Source organism: Pristiophorus japonicus, chromosome 8 (assembly GCF_044704955.1).
Source record: "Pristiophorus japonicus isolate sPriJap1 chromosome 8, sPriJap1.hap1, whole genome shotgun sequence".
Classification (NCBI taxonomy): Eukaryota; Metazoa; Chordata; class Chondrichthyes; family Pristiophoridae; genus Pristiophorus; species Pristiophorus japonicus.
In genome coordinates this window covers 241,190,712-241,209,891 of record NC_091984.1, presented here as the reverse complement: position 1 = coordinate 241,209,891, position 19,180 = coordinate 241,190,712, and the positions used below count along the sequence as shown (strand labels likewise).

The 19,180-nt window shown below is 44.4% G+C and overlaps 1 protein-coding gene and 1 long non-coding RNA gene across 3 annotated transcripts in view; one reads left to right on the top strand and one right to left on the bottom strand.

Moving 5' to 3' along the window:
* tctn2 (tectonic family member 2) overlaps window positions 1–19,180 on the bottom strand; it is an 84,845-nt gene that overhangs the window by 17,802 nt on the left and 47,863 nt on the right. For both annotated transcript variants that reach the window (XM_070888198.1, XM_070888199.1), the window contains exons 13-14: window positions 13,929–14,046; window positions 11,750–11,856 (exon numbers count right to left, since the gene is read on the bottom strand). In XM_070888198.1, the coding sequence (XP_070744299.1) occupies window positions 11,750–11,856; window positions 13,929–14,046 (225 nt within the window). The remainder of the gene's footprint in view (window positions 1–11,749; window positions 11,857–13,928; window positions 14,047–19,180) is intronic.
* Window positions 1,648–9,199, top strand: LOC139269100 (uncharacterized). The gene is made up of 2 exons (XR_011594159.1): window positions 1,648–2,217; window positions 7,802–9,199. It is a non-coding gene; the product is annotated as an uncharacterized lncRNA (long non-coding RNA).

The following is a 19,180-nucleotide window of genomic DNA, read 5'->3' as shown; positions in this document are numbered from 1 at the left end:
AATTCTAACTTTCTCCCAGTCCTCAGGTTTGCTGCTTTTTCTAGCCAATTTATATGCCTCTTCCAGGGATGTACAATTGTTGTAGTTCATCCAGATAATATTTAAATGTATGCCATTGCCTATCTACCGACAACCCTTTAATTATCATTCTCCAGTCTATCCTAGCCAATTCACGTCTCATACCTTCGAAGTTTCCTTTCTTTAAGTTCAGGACCCTAGTCTCTGAATTAACTGTGTCACTCTCCATCTTAATGAAGAATTCTTCCATATTATGGTCACTCTTCCCCAAGGGGCCCCGCACGACCAGACTGCTAATTAATCCTCTCTCGTTACACAAGACCCAGTCTAGGATAGCCTGTTTTCTAGTTGGTTCCTCGCTGTACTGATTAAAGAAACTATTACAGAAGTGATGAGGGATCATCAAATGAGGCCATATGGGTCGAATTGAAAAATAAAAAAGGGGCGATCACACTGCTGGGCGTGTTTTATAGACCCCCAAACAGTGGGAGGGAGATAGAGGAGCAAATATGTAGGTAAATTGCTGTGAAGTCCATAGGGTAGTAATAATAGGGGATTTTAACTATCCAAATATTGATTGGGACAAATATACTGTGAAGGGTATAGAGGGTGCGGAATTCTTGAAATGCATTCAAGAGATCTTTTTTAGTCAGTATGTAACAAGCCCAACATGAGGGGGCGGTCTTGGATTTAGTTTTGGGGAATGAATCTGGGCGGGTTGAAGGGGTATTCGTGGGAGAGCACTTAGGTGCTAGTGACCATAATTCAGTCAGATTCAAGTTGGTTATGGATAAGGACAAGGACAGACCAGGAATAAAAGTCCCGAATTGGAGAAAAGCTATCTTTGCTAAGTTAAGGAGTGATTTGGCCATAGTTACAGCTACTTGTGGGTAAATCAGCAAGGAGGAGATCTGGAGGCTCAGGCCAAACATGTGCCTTTCAACAAAAAGGTTGGGAATAATAATTCTAGAGCCCCTTGGATGTCTAGGGACTTACAGGGGAGGATAAATAAAAAAAGGGACGCTTATGTGATATACCAATGGCTAAATACTATAGAATCTTTAGAGGAATATAGAAAGTTAAGAGGCAAAATTAAAAAGGATATTAGGAATGCTAAGAGAGAGCACGAGAAATTCTTGGCCAGTAAAATTAAGGAAAACCCAAATATGTTCTATAAATATATTAAGAGTAAGAGGGTAACGAAGGAAAGGGTAGGGTCTATTAGAGACCATGAGAGTAATCTTTGTGTGGAAACGGAAGATGTTGGTAAGGTTCTTAACGAATACTTTGCATCTGTTTTCACAAAGAAAAGGGGCAATGCAGATACTGCTATCGAGGAGGTGTGTGATATTCTGGATGAAATAAATATAGAGAGAGAGGAAATATTAAGGGGTTTAGCAGCTTTGAAAGTAGTTAAGTCCCCAGGGCCGGATGAAATGCATCCCAGGCTGTTGAGCGAAGTAAAAAAGGAAATAGCAGAGGCCTTGACCATCATTTTCCAGTCCTCTTTGGATCTGGGCATGATGCCAGAGGATTGGAGGACTGCTAATGTGGATATCTGAACGGAATATATGGAATTAAGGATAGTAAAGTAAACGGGATATATGAAAATGTATAAGCCATGGAAGAATAGCTGGGAGAATGTCAGATTGCAAATAGTGCAACATCAGCATAGCTAACAATCTGTCTCAAGGTTTCAAGTCACTAATCCTGCCAATAATATATAATTGTAACATGAAATACATCTGCAGAATTGCAAGGTCTCAGTAAATAGTCACACCATTAGATTGAAACATTTGGAGGCAATACTTGAGCTTTCAAGAAGAACATCTCATATAGATTGACTAATGAGTGTCTGAGTTAGACTGTCAATCCATTTGTATTTTGTTATCTGATTTCAAAACTGTATAACTGTTAACGCTTTACGATGTAACTTCACCTATCCGTAGGGAGTGTGTACGCTCTATCCAGAGAGTATATCTTCTGTCTGATAGGTCTTACTGGCCGGTAATAAAGACTGCTTTGTTCAAAGCACAAGAGGTATTCGACTCAGTAATTTTACTGAACCAGATTGAAGTAAAAGAATCCAGGAATTAACATTTGGTGTCAGAAGTGGGATCTCAACGGACGACTGCCGAAAACTTGCGAATTAAGAGCCAGACTAGCCTTGGACGAGACGAGGGGAAAATGGCCACTGGAGTGAGTATGATTTCAATACTGCTCCAGTTTCCCCCGGTTTCAAAAGTCTGAGGAAAGTTTAGCCACTCGCTGGTTCTCAGGTAGTGTCTGAACGAGATCCAGGACAATCTGGTGAATACCTTTCAAACTTAGAATAGGGATAGAGATAGGGAAATTGTGCGATGATGCAAACCAAGCGGCGACTTGGAAAGATAGTTAGAGCTAGATAGGGATAGATGATCAATCATGGATCCAAAAAAAATTAATAGGAAAGAAAAGAGACTCTTGTGAATGTCTGTTTAAATGAGAAATGCTTCTGTGACTTTTACTGTAAAAAAAAAAAGCCGGGGAGTTGTGGTTTGTTTTATCTCAAACAGAATGAAAGTTTGTTTTAACCCTTCGTAGTGTTGTCCTGTATGTGGGAAGTTTAAGAGTGTGAACCTTATTGAATTACGTATATTCGGATGATAAGTTGCGGAGCCAGGAAATGCCCAAAGGATAGATTTGTTAAAAAAAGAAAAAATACATGGTCCCGGTGGTTAAAAAAAAAGAAAAACTTGTTGAAAGCAAACATTCAGAGAAGGCACAGCAAAACAACTGAGATGGATTCAAAAGGATTTCAAAAGAAAAATTATATTAAATAACACGACCTTGAGGCTGGAACAATTGAGATAACGAAAAGCAGTCCGCAGCCTACGTGCCAGACTTCTCTCTAGTTATAAAAAAAAAGTAACGTACTAAATAGGTGCTGAAAGAAAAAAATGTTCTGAGATTTTAAATTATGAAAAATATAAAATCACTCCTGTCCAATTGGCAGAAAAACTCCATTAAATTAGGGCTTTCATTGACTGATTGAATTTAAACTGCGCAGTAATGCGAAAGGATAGGGAAATTTGGAGACTGAAAGAAATTAATTGAGGCTCATAAGAAATCAAAATTAGAAAATTAGGCTCACAGGGAATAAAATGGGGATTTAAATAGAAGATAGGTGTTCAACTCAGGTACGACGTCGACCTTGTATATCACTTGGCCCGTCTAGGCTCTGATTGAATTTTAAAAAAAAACCCCGCAGCAACTCGGAAGGTAGGGCTGACGCGAACGCGCGGCCGAAGCGAACGCGCAGTGACGTAAACGCGCAGTGACGTAAACGCGCAGTGACGCAGAGGCGCAGCAACGCGAATCGCGAAAGTCAGTGCTAATGGCAGTAAGTCTGTAAGTCTTAAAGTGTTTAGAGTTTTAAGTAAAGTTAAAGTATCTTAACTCGCGCGGCGACGCGAGCCACGGGTCGACGCGGATCGCGCGGCGACGTGAACTGCGAGGCAACGCGGATTGCGCGGCGACGTGAACTGCGAGGCGACGTGGTAGTTTAGTATTGAGATCGTGCGGCGACGCGGACCGTGCGGCGATGCGGGTAAGTGTTAGAAGTCTTTGTCTATTTTGTAAATCGCGCGGCGACGCGAACCGCGCGGCGACGCGGGTACGTGTTAGAAGTCCTTGTTTACCTTTTAAAGTTAAAGTATCTTAACTCGCGTGGCGACGCGAGCCACGGGTCGACGTGGATCGCGCGGCGACGTGAACTGCGAGGCAACGTGGTAGTTTAGTATTGAGATCGTGCGGCGACGCGGACCGTGCGGCGATGCGGGTAAGTGTTAGCATTAGTAAAGTTTGGTTATTTGGAGTTAGTTAAAGTCCGTGTTAGTTCTGTAAAGTCTGTGTCTATTTTTAAGTTTGTTTAAATTGCATGACGACACGAACGCGTAGCGACACAGTAATACGAGGGGCAGTGTGAAAATGGGTAATCAGTTAGATAAAACCACGGATGCGGATAATCCGCTACAAAAGCTATGTGAGGAATTCCCTGAAAGAGCTGAAGACTTTAGAAAATTATCAGGAGCCCTGAACAAATTATTAGGGGATGACCAGTGGCCTCTAAGTGACACTAGAAGCGTAGAGGTAAAAAAAAAAAGCACAGGGATTAATTTGGAGAAGGGGACGAGGAAAAGGGGATAAAAAAATTTAATTGCAACCTGGCGACATTATTGTCAGAAATTAAAAGATGCATCACTTCTATCGAGTTGGCAAACAAATGCTATTAAATTAGGACTTGCATTGACAGAGGGAACACATGTTAAAACTGTAGACGTCTTTAAAAAAAAAAAGAAGAATGAATGTGCGCACGAGAAACTTGCTAAGAGATCCTCTGGGACCTCTGAGAAAGGTATTGATCAACTACAAGTTAAAATGGCTGGCTTTGTGTTAACCGAGGCTGATAATGAAATTGATGAGTGGCCACTGACTCAGCGCCCAACGGCGCCTCCCGCACCCCCTGGCCTCTTGCTCCAGTCCTCTTCCCAACACCCTCCACCTAACACTCCGGTAAAAAAGAGTTAGGAACAACCACATATCACCAAAGCAACAAACCCAAACTGACTCCTCATCCTCTGATAGCGAATCGGATCCCCAGTTTACAAGCAATATAGCCGAAAGGACCAGATCTCACACTCGAAAGGGCAGAACTATATCTCGACATCACAAACAGTCCCGTAAATCTTCTAGTCAACCTACCAGTCCAAGTTGTGAAAGACATAGCAAACACCCCCGCCGATCGAGACGCAGAACTGTCAAGCAGTCAGACAGCTCTGAAACATCCTCCGGCCTAGAAATGATTTCCAAGATCCCAAAGTCCCGACACCAATTCCCTGTCAGACCAATGCCAAACCCTGATGCACAACAAGCTGCAGACCACCTCTCTATAGATGTCTGTGATCTTCAAACAACTATTTGATTGCTCACGCTATCCGGACAGATGGAAAGGGCAGTTAGATATTATTGGCAGAAAAAGAAAGGGGAGGGGGGAGGTGCGCCCCCAACCCGGGTCAAGACTGAATACGTGACTAGAAAGGAAGAGCCATCTCGGGAGGAAGGATCAATAGAACCGCAGTGTTGCATACAGGATTGGATGGATAAGCAAGGATACGGTTATACTAAACAACCAAACGGCCCGAGCCCTGCTAATAAACCTCCCTATTGTCCCCGGCATGGTATGGGAAGAGGCCGGGACTGGGTAAGAGGAATTGAATGTTTTAATTGTGGGCAGGAAGGACATTGGAATAAAAATTGCCCCTACCGTCAGCATGGAAAAGGAAGAGGAGGAAGAGGAGGGGGGCAAGGGGGGAGAGGAGGATCTTACACTAACTTCTCCCAGTACAACCCCTTTGGTCAATTGTCCCCCGATTGACTACGCAGCTTGATTGTGCAGGGATCCTCCCCGGACGACGAACCCATTCTGAATGAGTGGCAACCCTTTTTGATAGATACGGGAGCCTTCATGTCTTCTGTACAATCAAAGCTTAAACTCCCTGCTTCTACTGAAACACAGGAACTTTCAGGATTCCTGGGACAAATCTCGACATTCCCAGTGTCAGAACCGGTTAAAATGGGTTACCAGGAAGAATCGGTGGAACATCGAGTTGTTATCACAACCAATCTGGACTGTAACTTGATGGCTAGAGACCTCCTTTGCAAATTCCAGTTGCATTTGGAGTGTGGAGATAATGGGATTATTGTAAAACAGGAAACCCTTAAGCGGCAGTATTATACCACTAGAACCCCTCAGTGGTGGTCTCTGGACCTGCCGCAGGCACCCTATCACGTGACCCTAGCATACGATCCCAGTGGAAAGAATCAGGACCTGCAGAACTTTTATCAGGATCACGAAGGGGAAGTGAAGGGAATTCTATTAAGGGCTAGAGTGACTGGACTGGAAAGAGAGGCAGATTTTGTGGAAGTGGATAAGAATCTGTGGAAACAGCCCCGAACAATGGCACCGCATATTGCTCGTGAAGTATTAGCCCCTCACCATGCTAAAGATTTGGGAGTTATGGTACGTAAGGCCATAGATGAGGCTGACCCTACCATCCGGGATGTGCAAATCGTAAAACATGGCCGAACAGTCTAATTTCATGGGGACCCCGAGAAGGTCTTAACGACTCTACAGCATCATACTGGCTCGGACATACCTGACTATGTGGATCCTCATGTGTGGGCAGAGGACCCCTCCCAAGTGGGTTATACTCCCATTAATTGAGATCCCAGTGCAGGGCAATGTGGACTGGCCCTCTATCCGACAGAACCCACTGAAATCACAGGCAATCCTAAACTGACTTTTCGGCACTGTACTGCAAATAATCCAGCCTGTTTTCTTACTGAGCCACCCCAAGATGAGGAAGAACCCAGTCATGATTGCTTATCTTTAATTTAAGAGGCCACATCAGTCAGGGAAGATTTAGTTGATGGAAGATCCAGACTGTATTCTTACTGAGCCACCCCAAGATGAGGAAGAACCCAGTCATGATTGTTTATGTATGTTGACGGAAGTACTTCTATTAATCCAGAAGATACACAAATCTCAGGATACGCCATAGTAAACCAGGAGAATCAGGTCTTGGAATTCTGCTCAACAATTCGCCCTCACCCAAGCCTGTATCTTGGCCAAAGATCTCAAAGTCAATATCTATACCGACTCTAGGTATGCCTTTGGGGTGGCGCATGATTTCGGACAATTATGGAAAAATAGGGGATTCCTAACCTCACAGGGGAATGAGATATCTCAGAAACAGCTAGTATCTGATTTGTTGCAAGCCCTCATGTTCCCCAAACGCATTGCCATTGTACCAAGAGGCCAAACAGGCCTCTCGTGACCAACAGATGGTAGTGCCCAAAATTATGAGTCAGATTAAAAATCCTGCGAAGGATAAGTTAGCCTCGGAAAAACCAATGCCAACCATCCAAGATGTTATAAAAGCACAGGGGGACGCTCCTGAAAAAGATAAACTGTTGTGGAAATATTATGCACGTACTTATGACAATGTTTCTAAACTCTGGACCACTCCCGCGGAACAGACTTGCATGTCTGACGAGTTGGCCTCATGGGTTATAGAATGTCTGCATTTTGCTACTCATTGTGGAGCAAGGACCACGAGTGACACACTTTTGGCTACTTGGTGGCACCCTAAACTCCAGGCGCTCACCCAGAACATCAGTAGTCGTTGCCTGGTTGGCCAGCAACATAATCCAGGGAAGGGAGTCCCCTGTGATTGGGGTAAAACGCCCCTACCCGAAGGTCCCTTTGAGACATTTCAGTTGGACTACATTGAGTTGCAAAAAGTTCAGTGTTACAGATATGTGTTAGTAATAGTAGATGTGTTTAGCAGATGGATTGAAGCCTACCCTAACCTGGACAATAAGACTCAGACTGTTGTTAAGGTGTTAATGAGGGAAATTGTTCCTAGATATGAGATCTCAGCTAGACTGATGACCACCTATGTTCTTTCTCTGACTCAGGCTCTGCGACTAGTTCACAACCAGGTTCAAGATGCTCACCTCGACCTCCCAGTTTTACCCGAATTGTCCCTCGTGGCACCAGGGAAGTATGGATTCGGAAGGGATTAGAGCCACAATAGGAGGGGCCTTTTTAGGTGTCACTCACTACCCCCACTGCAGCCAAGGTTGAGGGGAAAAGTGCCTGGGTTCACCTGCACCACTGCAAGCTCATCACCATTTAAACAAATTTTGCTGGTTAGTCTAATTCCTGTTTCTGTTCCAGATCTCCTCCTCCCTATCGCTGAACAAGGCAGTTGAAGGAGGATCAGTTTGAACTCTTACCTGTCAGACAGCCAAATACACTGACGGAGACCTGAAGGGAAACGTGAAAACAGAACTCTTTTTATCAGCTAAATAATTGGACTATTTATAAGATGAGACTGTGTCTGTATGCTACTGTCTGCATAATAGTGTTGATATATGACAGTTTTGGTGCACGGGAAGGAAGACAAAGGCGAGAGCTCCATGTAAACACCTTTTTGTTTATGTCTTACGTTTATGCGGAAAAAGGGCACTTCACTAGATGCTGGGTGTGTTCACATATCCCTATACATTCCAAAGGGGGAATTCCTTTGCGCACCGTTCCCCTGACCCTAACTGAGACTGTTAGATGGATTCAAAGAAACGATATTGGAACAGGTAGCTAACCGCACTGCTGAGGCTCTGGAGGGCATCACAGCTGAAATGGTAGCGATAAGGACCGTAGCATTACAAAACTGAATGGCCCACGATTACCTGTTAGCTGAGAAAGGGGGAACGTGTGCCCTGATAGGATCTGAATGTTGCACTTACATTCCTGATAGTTCAGAAAACATAACCCACCTTGCCGATCACATAAGGAGGGAGGTGAAAAAGTTATCCACACCAGCAAAAGAACTTAGCAGGTTTGATTGGTTTCTGGGTGGATCTTGGAGATCCTATCTAATACATGGGGCAATTGTTCTCATCATAATAATTACCTGCTGTTTGATTGTTGGTTGCCTTAACCTCTGCTGTAAAGCAATGACAAGGTTAGCAGACCCTCTTGTGGTCAAGGGTTCCCAGGTTATGATCCAACAAACTAGAGAACTATTCAACAATGCAATACTCATAGAATGATCCTAAATGTTATCATAGAATGATAAAAGGGGGGATGTGGATATCTGAACGGAATATATGGAATTAAGGATAGTAAAGTAAACGGGATATATGAAAATGTATAAGCCATGGAAGAATAGCTGGGAGAATGTCAGATTGCAAATAGTGCAACATCAGCATAGCTAACAATCTGTCTCAAGGTTTCAAGTCACTAATCCTGCCAATAATATATAATTGTAACATGAAATACATCTGCAGAATTGCAAGGTCTCAGTAAATAGTCACACCATTAGATTGAAACATTTGGAGGCAATACTTGAGCTTTCAAGAAGAACATCTCATATAGATTGACTAATGAGTGTCTGAGTTAGACTGTCAATCCATTTGTATTTTGTTATCTGATTTCAAAACTGTATAACTGTTAACGCTTTACGATGTAACTTCACCTATCCGTAGGGAGTGTGTACGCTCTATCCAGAGAGTATATCTTCTGTCTGATAGGTCTTACTGGCCGTTAATAAAGACTGCTTTGTTCAAAGCACAAGAGGTATTCGACTCAGTAATTTTACTGAACCAGATTGAAGTAAAAGAATCCAGGAATTAACACTAATGTAGTACCCTTGTTTAAGAAGGGAGAAAGGGATAGGCCGAGTAATTACAGGCCTGTCGGCCTAACCTCAGTGGTGGGAAAATTATTGGAAAAAATCCTGAAAGACAGGATAAATCTACATTTGGAAAGACAGGGATTAATTAGGGACAGTCCGCACGGATTTGTTAAGGGAAGATTGTGTTTGACTAACCTGATTGAATTTTTTGAGGAGGTAACCAGGAGGATCGATGAGGGTAGTGCGTATGATGTAGTATATATGGACTTTAGCAAAGCTTTTGATAAGGTCCCACATGGCAGACTGGCCAAGAAGGTTAAAGCCCATGGGATCCAGAGCAAAGTGTCAAGTTGGATCCAAAATTGGCTTGGAGGTAGAAAGCAAAGGGTAATGGTTGATGGATGTTTTTGTAACTGGAAAGATGTTTCCAGTGGGGTTCTGCAGGGCTCAGTACTGGGTCCCTTGCTTTTTGCGGTATATATCAATGATTTAGATTTGAATATAGGGAGTATGATTAAGAAGTTTGCTGATGACACTAATATTGGCTGTGTGGTTGATAATGAAAAGGAAAGTCATGGGCTGCAGGAGGATATCAATCTACTGGTCAGGTGGGCAGAGCAGTGGCAAATGGAATTTAATTCAGAGAAGTGTGAGGTGATGCACTTTGAGAGGGCTAATAAGGAAAGGGTATACACATTAAGCTGTAGGCCACTTAATAGTGTAGATGAACAAAGGGACCTTGGAGTGCTTGTCCACAGATCCCTGAAAGTAGCAGGCCAGGTGGATAAGGTGGTTAAGAAGGCATACGGAATGCTTGCCTTTATTGGCTGAGGCATAGAATATAAGAGCAGGGAGGTTATGCTTAAATTGTATAATACTTCGGTTAGGCCACAGCTGGTGTACTGCGTGCAGTTCTGGTTGCCGTATTATAGGAAGGACGTGATTGCACTAGAGAGGGTGCAGAGGAGATTTACCAGGATGCTGCCTGGAATGGAGAATCTTAGTTATGAGGACAGATTGGATAGGCTGGGTTTGTTCTCATTGAAACAGGAGGTTGAGAGAGGAGACCTCATTGAGGTGTACAAAATATTGAGGGGCCTGGACATAGTGGCTATTTCCATTGGTGGAGGGGTCTATTATGAGGGAGCATAATTTTAAGGTGGTTGGTGGAAGGTTTAGAGGGGATTTGAGGGAGTGGCTTCTTTATGCAGAGGGTTGTGGGGATCTGGAACTTGCTGCCTGGAAGAGTGATGGATGCAGAAACCCTCATCACTTTTAAGAGATGGTTGGATGGGCAATTAAAGTGCAGTAACCTGCAGGGTTACGGACCCAGAGCTGCTAATTGGGATTAGACTGGATGAACTTTTGTTGGCTGGCACAGATATAATGGTAAGTACTGCAGGGAACCGAATATGGCCAGGGTGATCTCCTGGACTAGTTTTGATCGCCCGGATGGGTTGGAGAGGAATTTTCCCCGATTTCTCCCAAAATTGGCCTGGGTTTTTATCTGGTTTTTGCCTCTCCCAGGAGATCACATGGCTCCAGTTGGGGTGGAGTGTAAAATGTTTCAGTATAATGGGTGTCGTAGTTGTGTGAGGCGGACTGGTTGGGCCGGGTTCTCTATACCTTTCCGTCATTGTTCATAGGTTTATATGTAATCTTCAGGGCTGCTGACCGAGGGCCGTGCGGCTCTTTGTCGGCCGGCGTGGACACGATGGGCCGAAATGGCCTCCTTCTGCGCTGTAAATTTCTATGTTTCCATGATCATGTCGTCGGGGCATTCCGAAGTGCTAAACAACCAATGAATTGCTTTTGAAGTGTAGCCATTATTGTAGCAAACGCAGCATATAATTTACACACAAAGTCCCCCAAAACGGCAAATGAGATACACAGCTAGGTAATCTGTTTTTGGTGGAGATGTTTGAGGGAGAAAAGCAGGCCACAGCACAGAGGGTACTCCCTGTTCTTCAAACTGAACCATGGCATTGTTTATGTCCACTTGAACAGGCAACTGGGGCCTCAGTTTAATGGGTCATTGAAAAGCAGTGCCTCAGAAAGTGCGGCACTCCGAGTACTGCATTGAAATGTCAGCCCAGATTATGTACTCAAGTGGGGCTTGAATTCACAAGCTTCTGCTTGAAGGTTGAGTGCTACCAGCGAGCGAACTTCCACTCCTGATGGGTAGGTTTTCTGGATTTCAATAGCCCATGCTGCAAGCATTGAGCACTTGAATCTTTCCAGTTCAACAAACACGCCTTCGGATGAAGAACTGGGGCCGTGCAGTGATGTTAGAATCTGCCGTCTCCTATCCGGTTCAGTTGGAAAGAGGCAGAGTAAACTTGTGAACAAGCCACTATAAGGGTCCCCAGGAACACTCTACACAGCGTAGTGGAAAGGTGGAATAAGATCTGGAAAACATCCCTTCCAGGTGCAGTACTGAGGGAATAAATGTACCAAATACTATACTCCAGCTTCAAGGAAAATCATACCTTTGAATAATGGCACCCATTCCGACAGATCAGTAGGCTTTGAATTGCCTCTCCTTGCTACATAATTTGCCGGCACAAGATTCAGAATGTTTTCTTGAACAATAGACCTGCCATGAAGCAGAAGAGTATTAATATTTCATTTCTAACAAACAAACACTTGCAGAAGGTGGGCAGTGGAACCGATGCATTATATATTCGTGGCGCTGTGACACTGTTTATATAGGTGACAGGGGTCTCAGACCTCTAGCTGCTGTGTTGCTCCCAGCCAGACATTGCTTATGTAGACACTGGCTGCAACCCTCAACCTTCTGTCTAGGAGAGAGCTCTGAAGGTGGTTACACACAGACGCAAGCTCCTCTTTCAGCAGTCAGAGCACAAACAGTACTGTCCCAACACAAACTGCAGAGTAGGTTTAGAAAGTATCCAAGAGATCCAACGTGCCCCTGGACACTTTATAACCCTGGTGGTACAAAGCACCGAAGTTCCACTCTCAGTGCCGTAACAGCACACCCTCCAGAGAGTTTCACACCACTTCTGGAAAGTTGGGTACCCTAAACTTTAGTGGTAGTTCAATGCTGAAACTGTTTTTGTAGTTATAGTGTAGACACGTCTTAATTTAAAGGTGATATGGGAATATCTGTTACAGCGAAGCAATGGACTGTAACCCAGCCTCAACTGTCAATCAGACGCACTAGATTCACTCATTAGGGAGTTTCCATTTGGGCAGGGGGGGAAAAGACCTCATCTGAGAAAGGAACTAGAAAAAACAATTATACAGAACACGCTCCCTGTCAGGCACAATGAACATGACAAAGACAGAATATAGAGCAGCATCTGAAACAGAACAGAATATTCCAACAACGGTTCAATGCTTGAAACATTAACCTGTCTCCTCTCTTCCCTGACAATGACAGAACTGCTATGCATTTCTTTTTATTTGTATTACAACGATTGAGACCATGGCCTGGCTGAGAGAGAAAACAGAGCAGACAACAGGGGGAAGATAGAGGAGAAAACTACAAGTAACTATGAATGAAGGGCAGTTTGTGAACTACGTTAAACAAATTACAATTACAATGCCATAGATTTGTACAGCACAGGAGGCTGCCATTTGGCCCACCATGTGCGTGCTGGCTCTTTGAAAAAGCTATCCAATTAGTCCCATTTCCCTGCTCTGTTCCAATAGCCCTGCCATTTTTTTCCCTCTTCAACTATTTATCCTTTTTGATAGTTACTACTGAACCTGCTTCCAACGCCGTAAGTCACTGCGTAAAAAAATTCTCCTCTCCCCTCTCATTCTTGTCAATTACCATAAATCTGTGCCCTCTGGTTATCAACCCTTCTGCCACGGGAAACAGTTTCTCCCTATCTACTCTAGCAAAACCACTCATAATTGTGAACACTTCTATTAAATCTCCCTTTAACCTTCTTTGCTATAAGGAGAACAATCCCAGCTTCTCCAATCCCTTATTCAGAAATTCCAGCAAATATGGAGCTGGAAGCAAGAGAAAAGATAAAAAAATAGCCGAGTAGGTCCGAGTTTTGCAGCCCTTACATTTCGAAGCTGGTGCCGCTGGTTTAAAACATTGTTACATGCTTCATACAGCTTGTTCTTCATTTTATCTCCCCACATTACAACAGTGACTACACTTCTAAAAGTACCTCACTGGCTGTGAAGCACTTTGGGATGGCCCAAGCTCATGAAAAACGGTATGGAAGTGGAAAACTTTTTTATACACAAACACACACACAGTGAAGGTACAACATTCCTCGACTGCAAAGAAGAGTTAGCAGAATCCCTTCTCCCAGGGCTCCGTGCAAGCCACACTCGAGCCAGCTGTTCGGTGCTGTGTGGCAACACATCCTCAGATGTTCTCGGATCCCTGTGGTATATCAGCTGTAACTCAGTGATGTGTAGCACTCATGTCCCACCACACTGTGGTACCACCATCTTACCTGTCCTGGTTCCTCCATTTCCACTTTCAGAAGCGACTTACTTCATCACATGGACACACATGTACGGTTTAGTCAATTACAGCTTTTTAAAAATAGCAAGAACGAACTGTAGCAAACTCCGACAGTAACACAGCCTGCAGATTCCACAGGTATTCTAAGCTTCTCACCAATAACTCTTTGATGTGTAATGTTTAAGAGAATCATACATGGGAAGGTTACACACCTGAGATTACTACAGTTTGCAAAGCTGTCAATGTTAAGCCTCAAGAGGCAGCCAGAGATCGAGTCCTCTCCAAACAACACTGATCTTGTCTGAGCTGATGAGCACAACCCATTTCCAACTACAAAACAAAAAGGGATTAAAATGTATTTTCAGAAAACATACAAGCAGAAATGTATTTTCATGAAAGCTTGGTGCCTCAATGCGAGGAGTATTCGGAACCCAGGAGAGGGCTCAGATGAACAGGACCCCAAGAAAGAATGCGAAAAGCAGGAGGCAACAGAACAGAGTAGCACTGGGGTAAGTGTAAACCACAAGGTGATGGGAAGGGACAATATGTATGAATATAAAGGGGCTGCAGGAGGGGTCAAAACTAAAAATCATGGTCTAAAAACTAGTATTAAAACACTACCTAAACGCATGCAGCATTCGAAATAAAGTAAATGAGTTGACGGCACAAATCATTACAAATGGGTATGATTTGGTGGCCATTACAGAAACATGGTTGCAGAGTGGCCAAAACTGGGAATTAAACATACAGGGGTATCTGACAATTCGGAAAGATAGACAAGAAGGGAAAGGAGGTGGGGTAGCTCTGTAAATAAAGGATGATATCAGGGCATTTGTGAGAGACGATATTGACTCTAATGAACAAAATGCTGAATCATTTGGGTGAAGATTAGAGATAATAAGGAGAAAAAGTCACTGGTGGGCGTAGTTTATAGGCCCCCAAATAATAACTTCACGGTGGGGCGGACAATAATCAAGGGAATAATAGAGGTATGTGAAAAAAGAACGACAGTAATCATGGGGGATTTTAACCTACATATCGATTGGTCAAATCAAATCGCACGGGGTAGCCTTGAGGAGGAATTCATAGAAAGCATACGGGATTGTTTCTTAGAACACTATGTTACAGAACCTACAAGGGAGCAATCTATCTTAGATCTGGTCCTATGTAATGAGACAGGAATAATAAACGATCTCCTAGTAAAAGATCCTCTAGGAGAGTGATCACAGTATGGTTGAATTTGTAATACAGATTGAGGGTGAGGAAATAGTGTCTCAAACGAGCGTACTATGCTTAAACAAAGGGACTACAGTGGGATGAGGGCAGAGTTGGCTAAAGTAGACTGGAAACACAGACTAAACGGTGGCACAATTGAGGAACAGTGGAGGACTTTTAAGGAGCTCTTTCATAGTGCTCAACAAAAGGTTGGCATGCAGGTGCAGCAGGCGGTTAAGAAAGCAAATGGCATGTTGGCCTTCATAGCAAGGGGATTTGAGTACAGGGGCAGGGAGGTGTTGCTACAGTTGTACAGGGCATTGGTGAGGCCACACCTGGAGTATTGTGTACAGTTTTGGTCTCCTAACCTGAGGAAGGACATTCTTGCTATTGAGGAAGTGCAGCGAAGGTTCACCAGACTGATTCCCGGGATGGCGGGACTGACCTATCAAGAAAGATTGGATCAACTGGGCTTGTATTCACTGGAGTTCAGAAGAATGAGAGGGGACCTCATAGAAACATATAAAATTCTGACGGGGTTAGATAGGTTAGATGCAGGAAGAATGTTCCCAATGTTGGGGAAGTCCAGAACCAGAGGTCACAGTCTAAGGATAAGGGGTAAGCCATTTAGGACCGAGATGCGGAGGAACTTCTTCACCCAGAGAGTGGTGAACCTGTGGAATTCTCTACCACAGAAAGTTGTTGAGGCCAATTCACTAAATATATTCAAAAAGGAGTTAGATGAGGTCCTTACTACTAGGGGGATCAAGGGGTATGGCGAGAAAGCAGGAATGGGGTACTGAAGTTAAATGTTCAGCCATGAACTCATTGAATGGCGGTGCAGGCTAGAAGGGCCGAATGGCCTACTCCTGCACCTATTTTCTATGTTTCTATGTTTCTAACAAAAATATATTCCAGTGAAAAAGAAGGGCGGTAAGAGAAGGGATAACCAGCCGTAGATAAACAAGGAAATAAAGGAGAGTATCAAATTAAAAACCAATGCGTATAAGGTGGCCAAGGTTAGTGGGAAACTAGAAGATTGGGAAAATTTTAAACGACAGCAAAGAATGACTAAGAAAGCAATAAAGAAAGGAAAGATAGATTACGAAAGTAAACTTGCGCAAAACAAAAACAGATAGCAAAAGCTTTTACCAATATATAAAACGGAAAAGAGTGACTAAAGTAAATGTTGGTCCCTTAGAAGATGAGAAGGGGGATTTAATAATGGGAAATGTGGAAATGGCTGAGACCTTAAACAATTATTTTGCTTCGGTCTTCATAGTGGAAGACACAAAAACCATGCCAAAAATTGCTGGTCACGGGAATGTGGGAAGGGAGGACCTTGAGACAATCACTATCACTAGGGGGGTAGTGCTGGACAGGCTAATGGGACTCAAGGTAGACAAGTTCCCTGGTCCTGATGAAATGCATCCCAGGGTATTAAAAGAGATGGCGGAAGTTATAGCAGATGCATTTCGTTATAATCTACCAAAATTCTCTGGACTCTGGGGAGGTACCAGCGGATTGGAAAGCAGCTAATGTAACGCCTCTGTTTAAAAAAAGGGGGCAGACAAAAGGCAGGTAACTATAGGCCGGTTAGTTTAACATCTGTAGTGGGGAAAATGCTTGAAGCTACCATTAAGGAAGAAATAGCGGGACATCTAGATAGGAATAGTGCAATCAAGCAGACGCAACATGGATTCATGAAGGGGAAATCATGTTTAACTAATTTACTGGAATTCTTTGAGGATATAACGAGCATGGTGGATAGAGGTGTACCAATGGATGTGGTGTATTTAGATTTCCAAAAGGCATTCGATAAGGTGCCACACAAAAGGTTACTGCAGAAGATAAAGGTACGCGGAGTCAGAGAAAATGTATTAGCATGGATAGAGAATTGGCTGGCTAACAGAAAGCAGAGAGTCGGGATAAATGGGTCCTTTTCGGGTTGGAAATCAGTGGTTAGTGGTGTGCCACAGGGATCGGTGCTGGGACCACAACTGTTTACAATATACATAGATGACCTGGAAGAGGGGACAGAGTGTAGTGTAACAAAATTTGCAGATGACACAAAGATTAGTGGGAAAGCGGGTTGTGTAGAGGACACAGAGAGGCTGCAAAGAGATTTAGATAGGTTAAGCGAATGGGCTAAGGTTTGACAGATGGAATACAATGTCGGAAAATGTGAGGTCATCCACCTTGGGAAAAAAAAACAGTAAAAGGGAATATTATTTGAATGGGGAGAAATCATAACATGCTGCAGTGCAGAGGGACCTGGGGGTCCTTGTACATGAATCCCAAAAAGTTAGTTTGCAGGTGCAGCAGGTAATCAGGAAGGCGAATGGAATGTTGGTCTTCATTGCGAGAGGGATGGAGTACAAAAGCAGGGAGGTCCTGCTGCAACTGTACAGGTTATTGGTGAGGCCGCACCTGGAGTACTGCATGCAGTTTTGGTCACCTTACTTAAGGAAGGATATACTAGCTTTGGAGGGGGTACAGAGACGATTCACTAGGCTGATTCCGGAGATGAGGGGATTACCTTATGATGATAGATTGAGTAGACTGGGTCTTTACTCGTTTGGAGTTCAGAAGGATGAGGGGTGATCTTATGGAAACATTTAAAATAATGAAAGGGATAGACAAGATAGAGGCAGAGAGGTTGTTTCCACTGGTCGGGGAAACTAGAACTAGGGGGCACAGCCTCAAAATACGGGGGAACCAATTTAAAACCGAGTTGAGAAGGAATTTCTTCTCCCAGAGGGTTGTGAATCTGTGGAATTCTCTGCCCAAGGAAGCAGTTGAGGCTAGCTCATTGAATGTATTCAAATCTCAAATAGATAGATTTTTAACCAATAAGGGAATTAAGGGTTACGAGGAGAGGGCGGGTAAGTGGAGCTGAGTCCACGGCCAGATCAGCCATGATCTTGTTGAATGGCGGAGCAGGCTCGAGGGGCTAGATGGTCTACTCCTGTTCCTTATTCTTATGTTTTTATGTTCTTACACTGTCGTTTTACTAATGTGGTTAAATCCCTTTCGGACTGGGGGCCTGATCCGTACTGAGCCGGAGTGCGATGGAGTCCAGTCCCTGCTCAACTCAACACCAGCAGCGTCAGGAGATGCTCCAACTGAGCCTCTTCTGGTCAGGACACCCGGGTCTCCAGAAACTGCCGTCACACCTACCTCAGTGCTAAAGCAGCGATAAAACCAGTGACAGGAGACTGTACGGTACAATAGTGCGCGGTGACACTGCACGGTACAATAGTGCACGGTGACATTGCACGGTGACACTGCACGGTACAATAGTGCACGGTGACACTGCACGGTGACACTGCACGGTGACACTGCACGGTACAATAGTGCGCGGTGACACTGCACGGTACAATAGTGCACGGTGACACTGCACGGTGACACTGCACGGTACAATAGTGCACGGTGACACTGCACGGTGACACTGCACGGTGACACTGCACGGTACAATAGTGCGCGGTGACACTGCACGGTACAATAGTGCGCGGTGACACTGCACGGTACAATAGTGCACGGTGACACTGCACGGTGACACTGCACGGTACAATAGCGCACAGTGACACTGCACGGTACAATAGCGCACAGTGACACTGCACGGTACAATAGTGCACAGTGACACTGCACGGTACAATAGTGCACAGTGACACTGCACGGTACAATAGTGCACAGTGACACTGCACGGTACAATAGTGCACGGTGACACTGCACGGTGACACTGCACGGTACAATAGCGCACAGTGACACTGCACGGTACAATAGCGCACAGTGACACTGCACGGTACAATAGTGCACAGTGACACTGCACGGTACAATAGTGCACAGTGACACTGCACGGTACAATAGGGCGCGGTGACACTGCACGGTACAATAGTGCACAGTGACACTGCACGGTACAATAGGGCGCGGTGACACTGCACGGTACAATAGCACGCGGTGACACTGCACGGTACAATAGTGCGCGGTGACACTGCACGGTACAATAGTGCACGGTGACACTGCACGGTACAATAGCACGCGGTGACACTGCACGGTATAATAGGGCGCGGTGACACTGCACGGTATAATAGGGCGCGGTGACACTGCACGGTATAATAGTGCGCTGTGACACTGCACGGTATAATAGGGCGCGGTGACACTGCACGGTATAATAGTGCGCGGTGACACTGCACGGTATAATAGTGCGCGGTGACACTGCACGGTACAATAGTGCACAGTGACACTG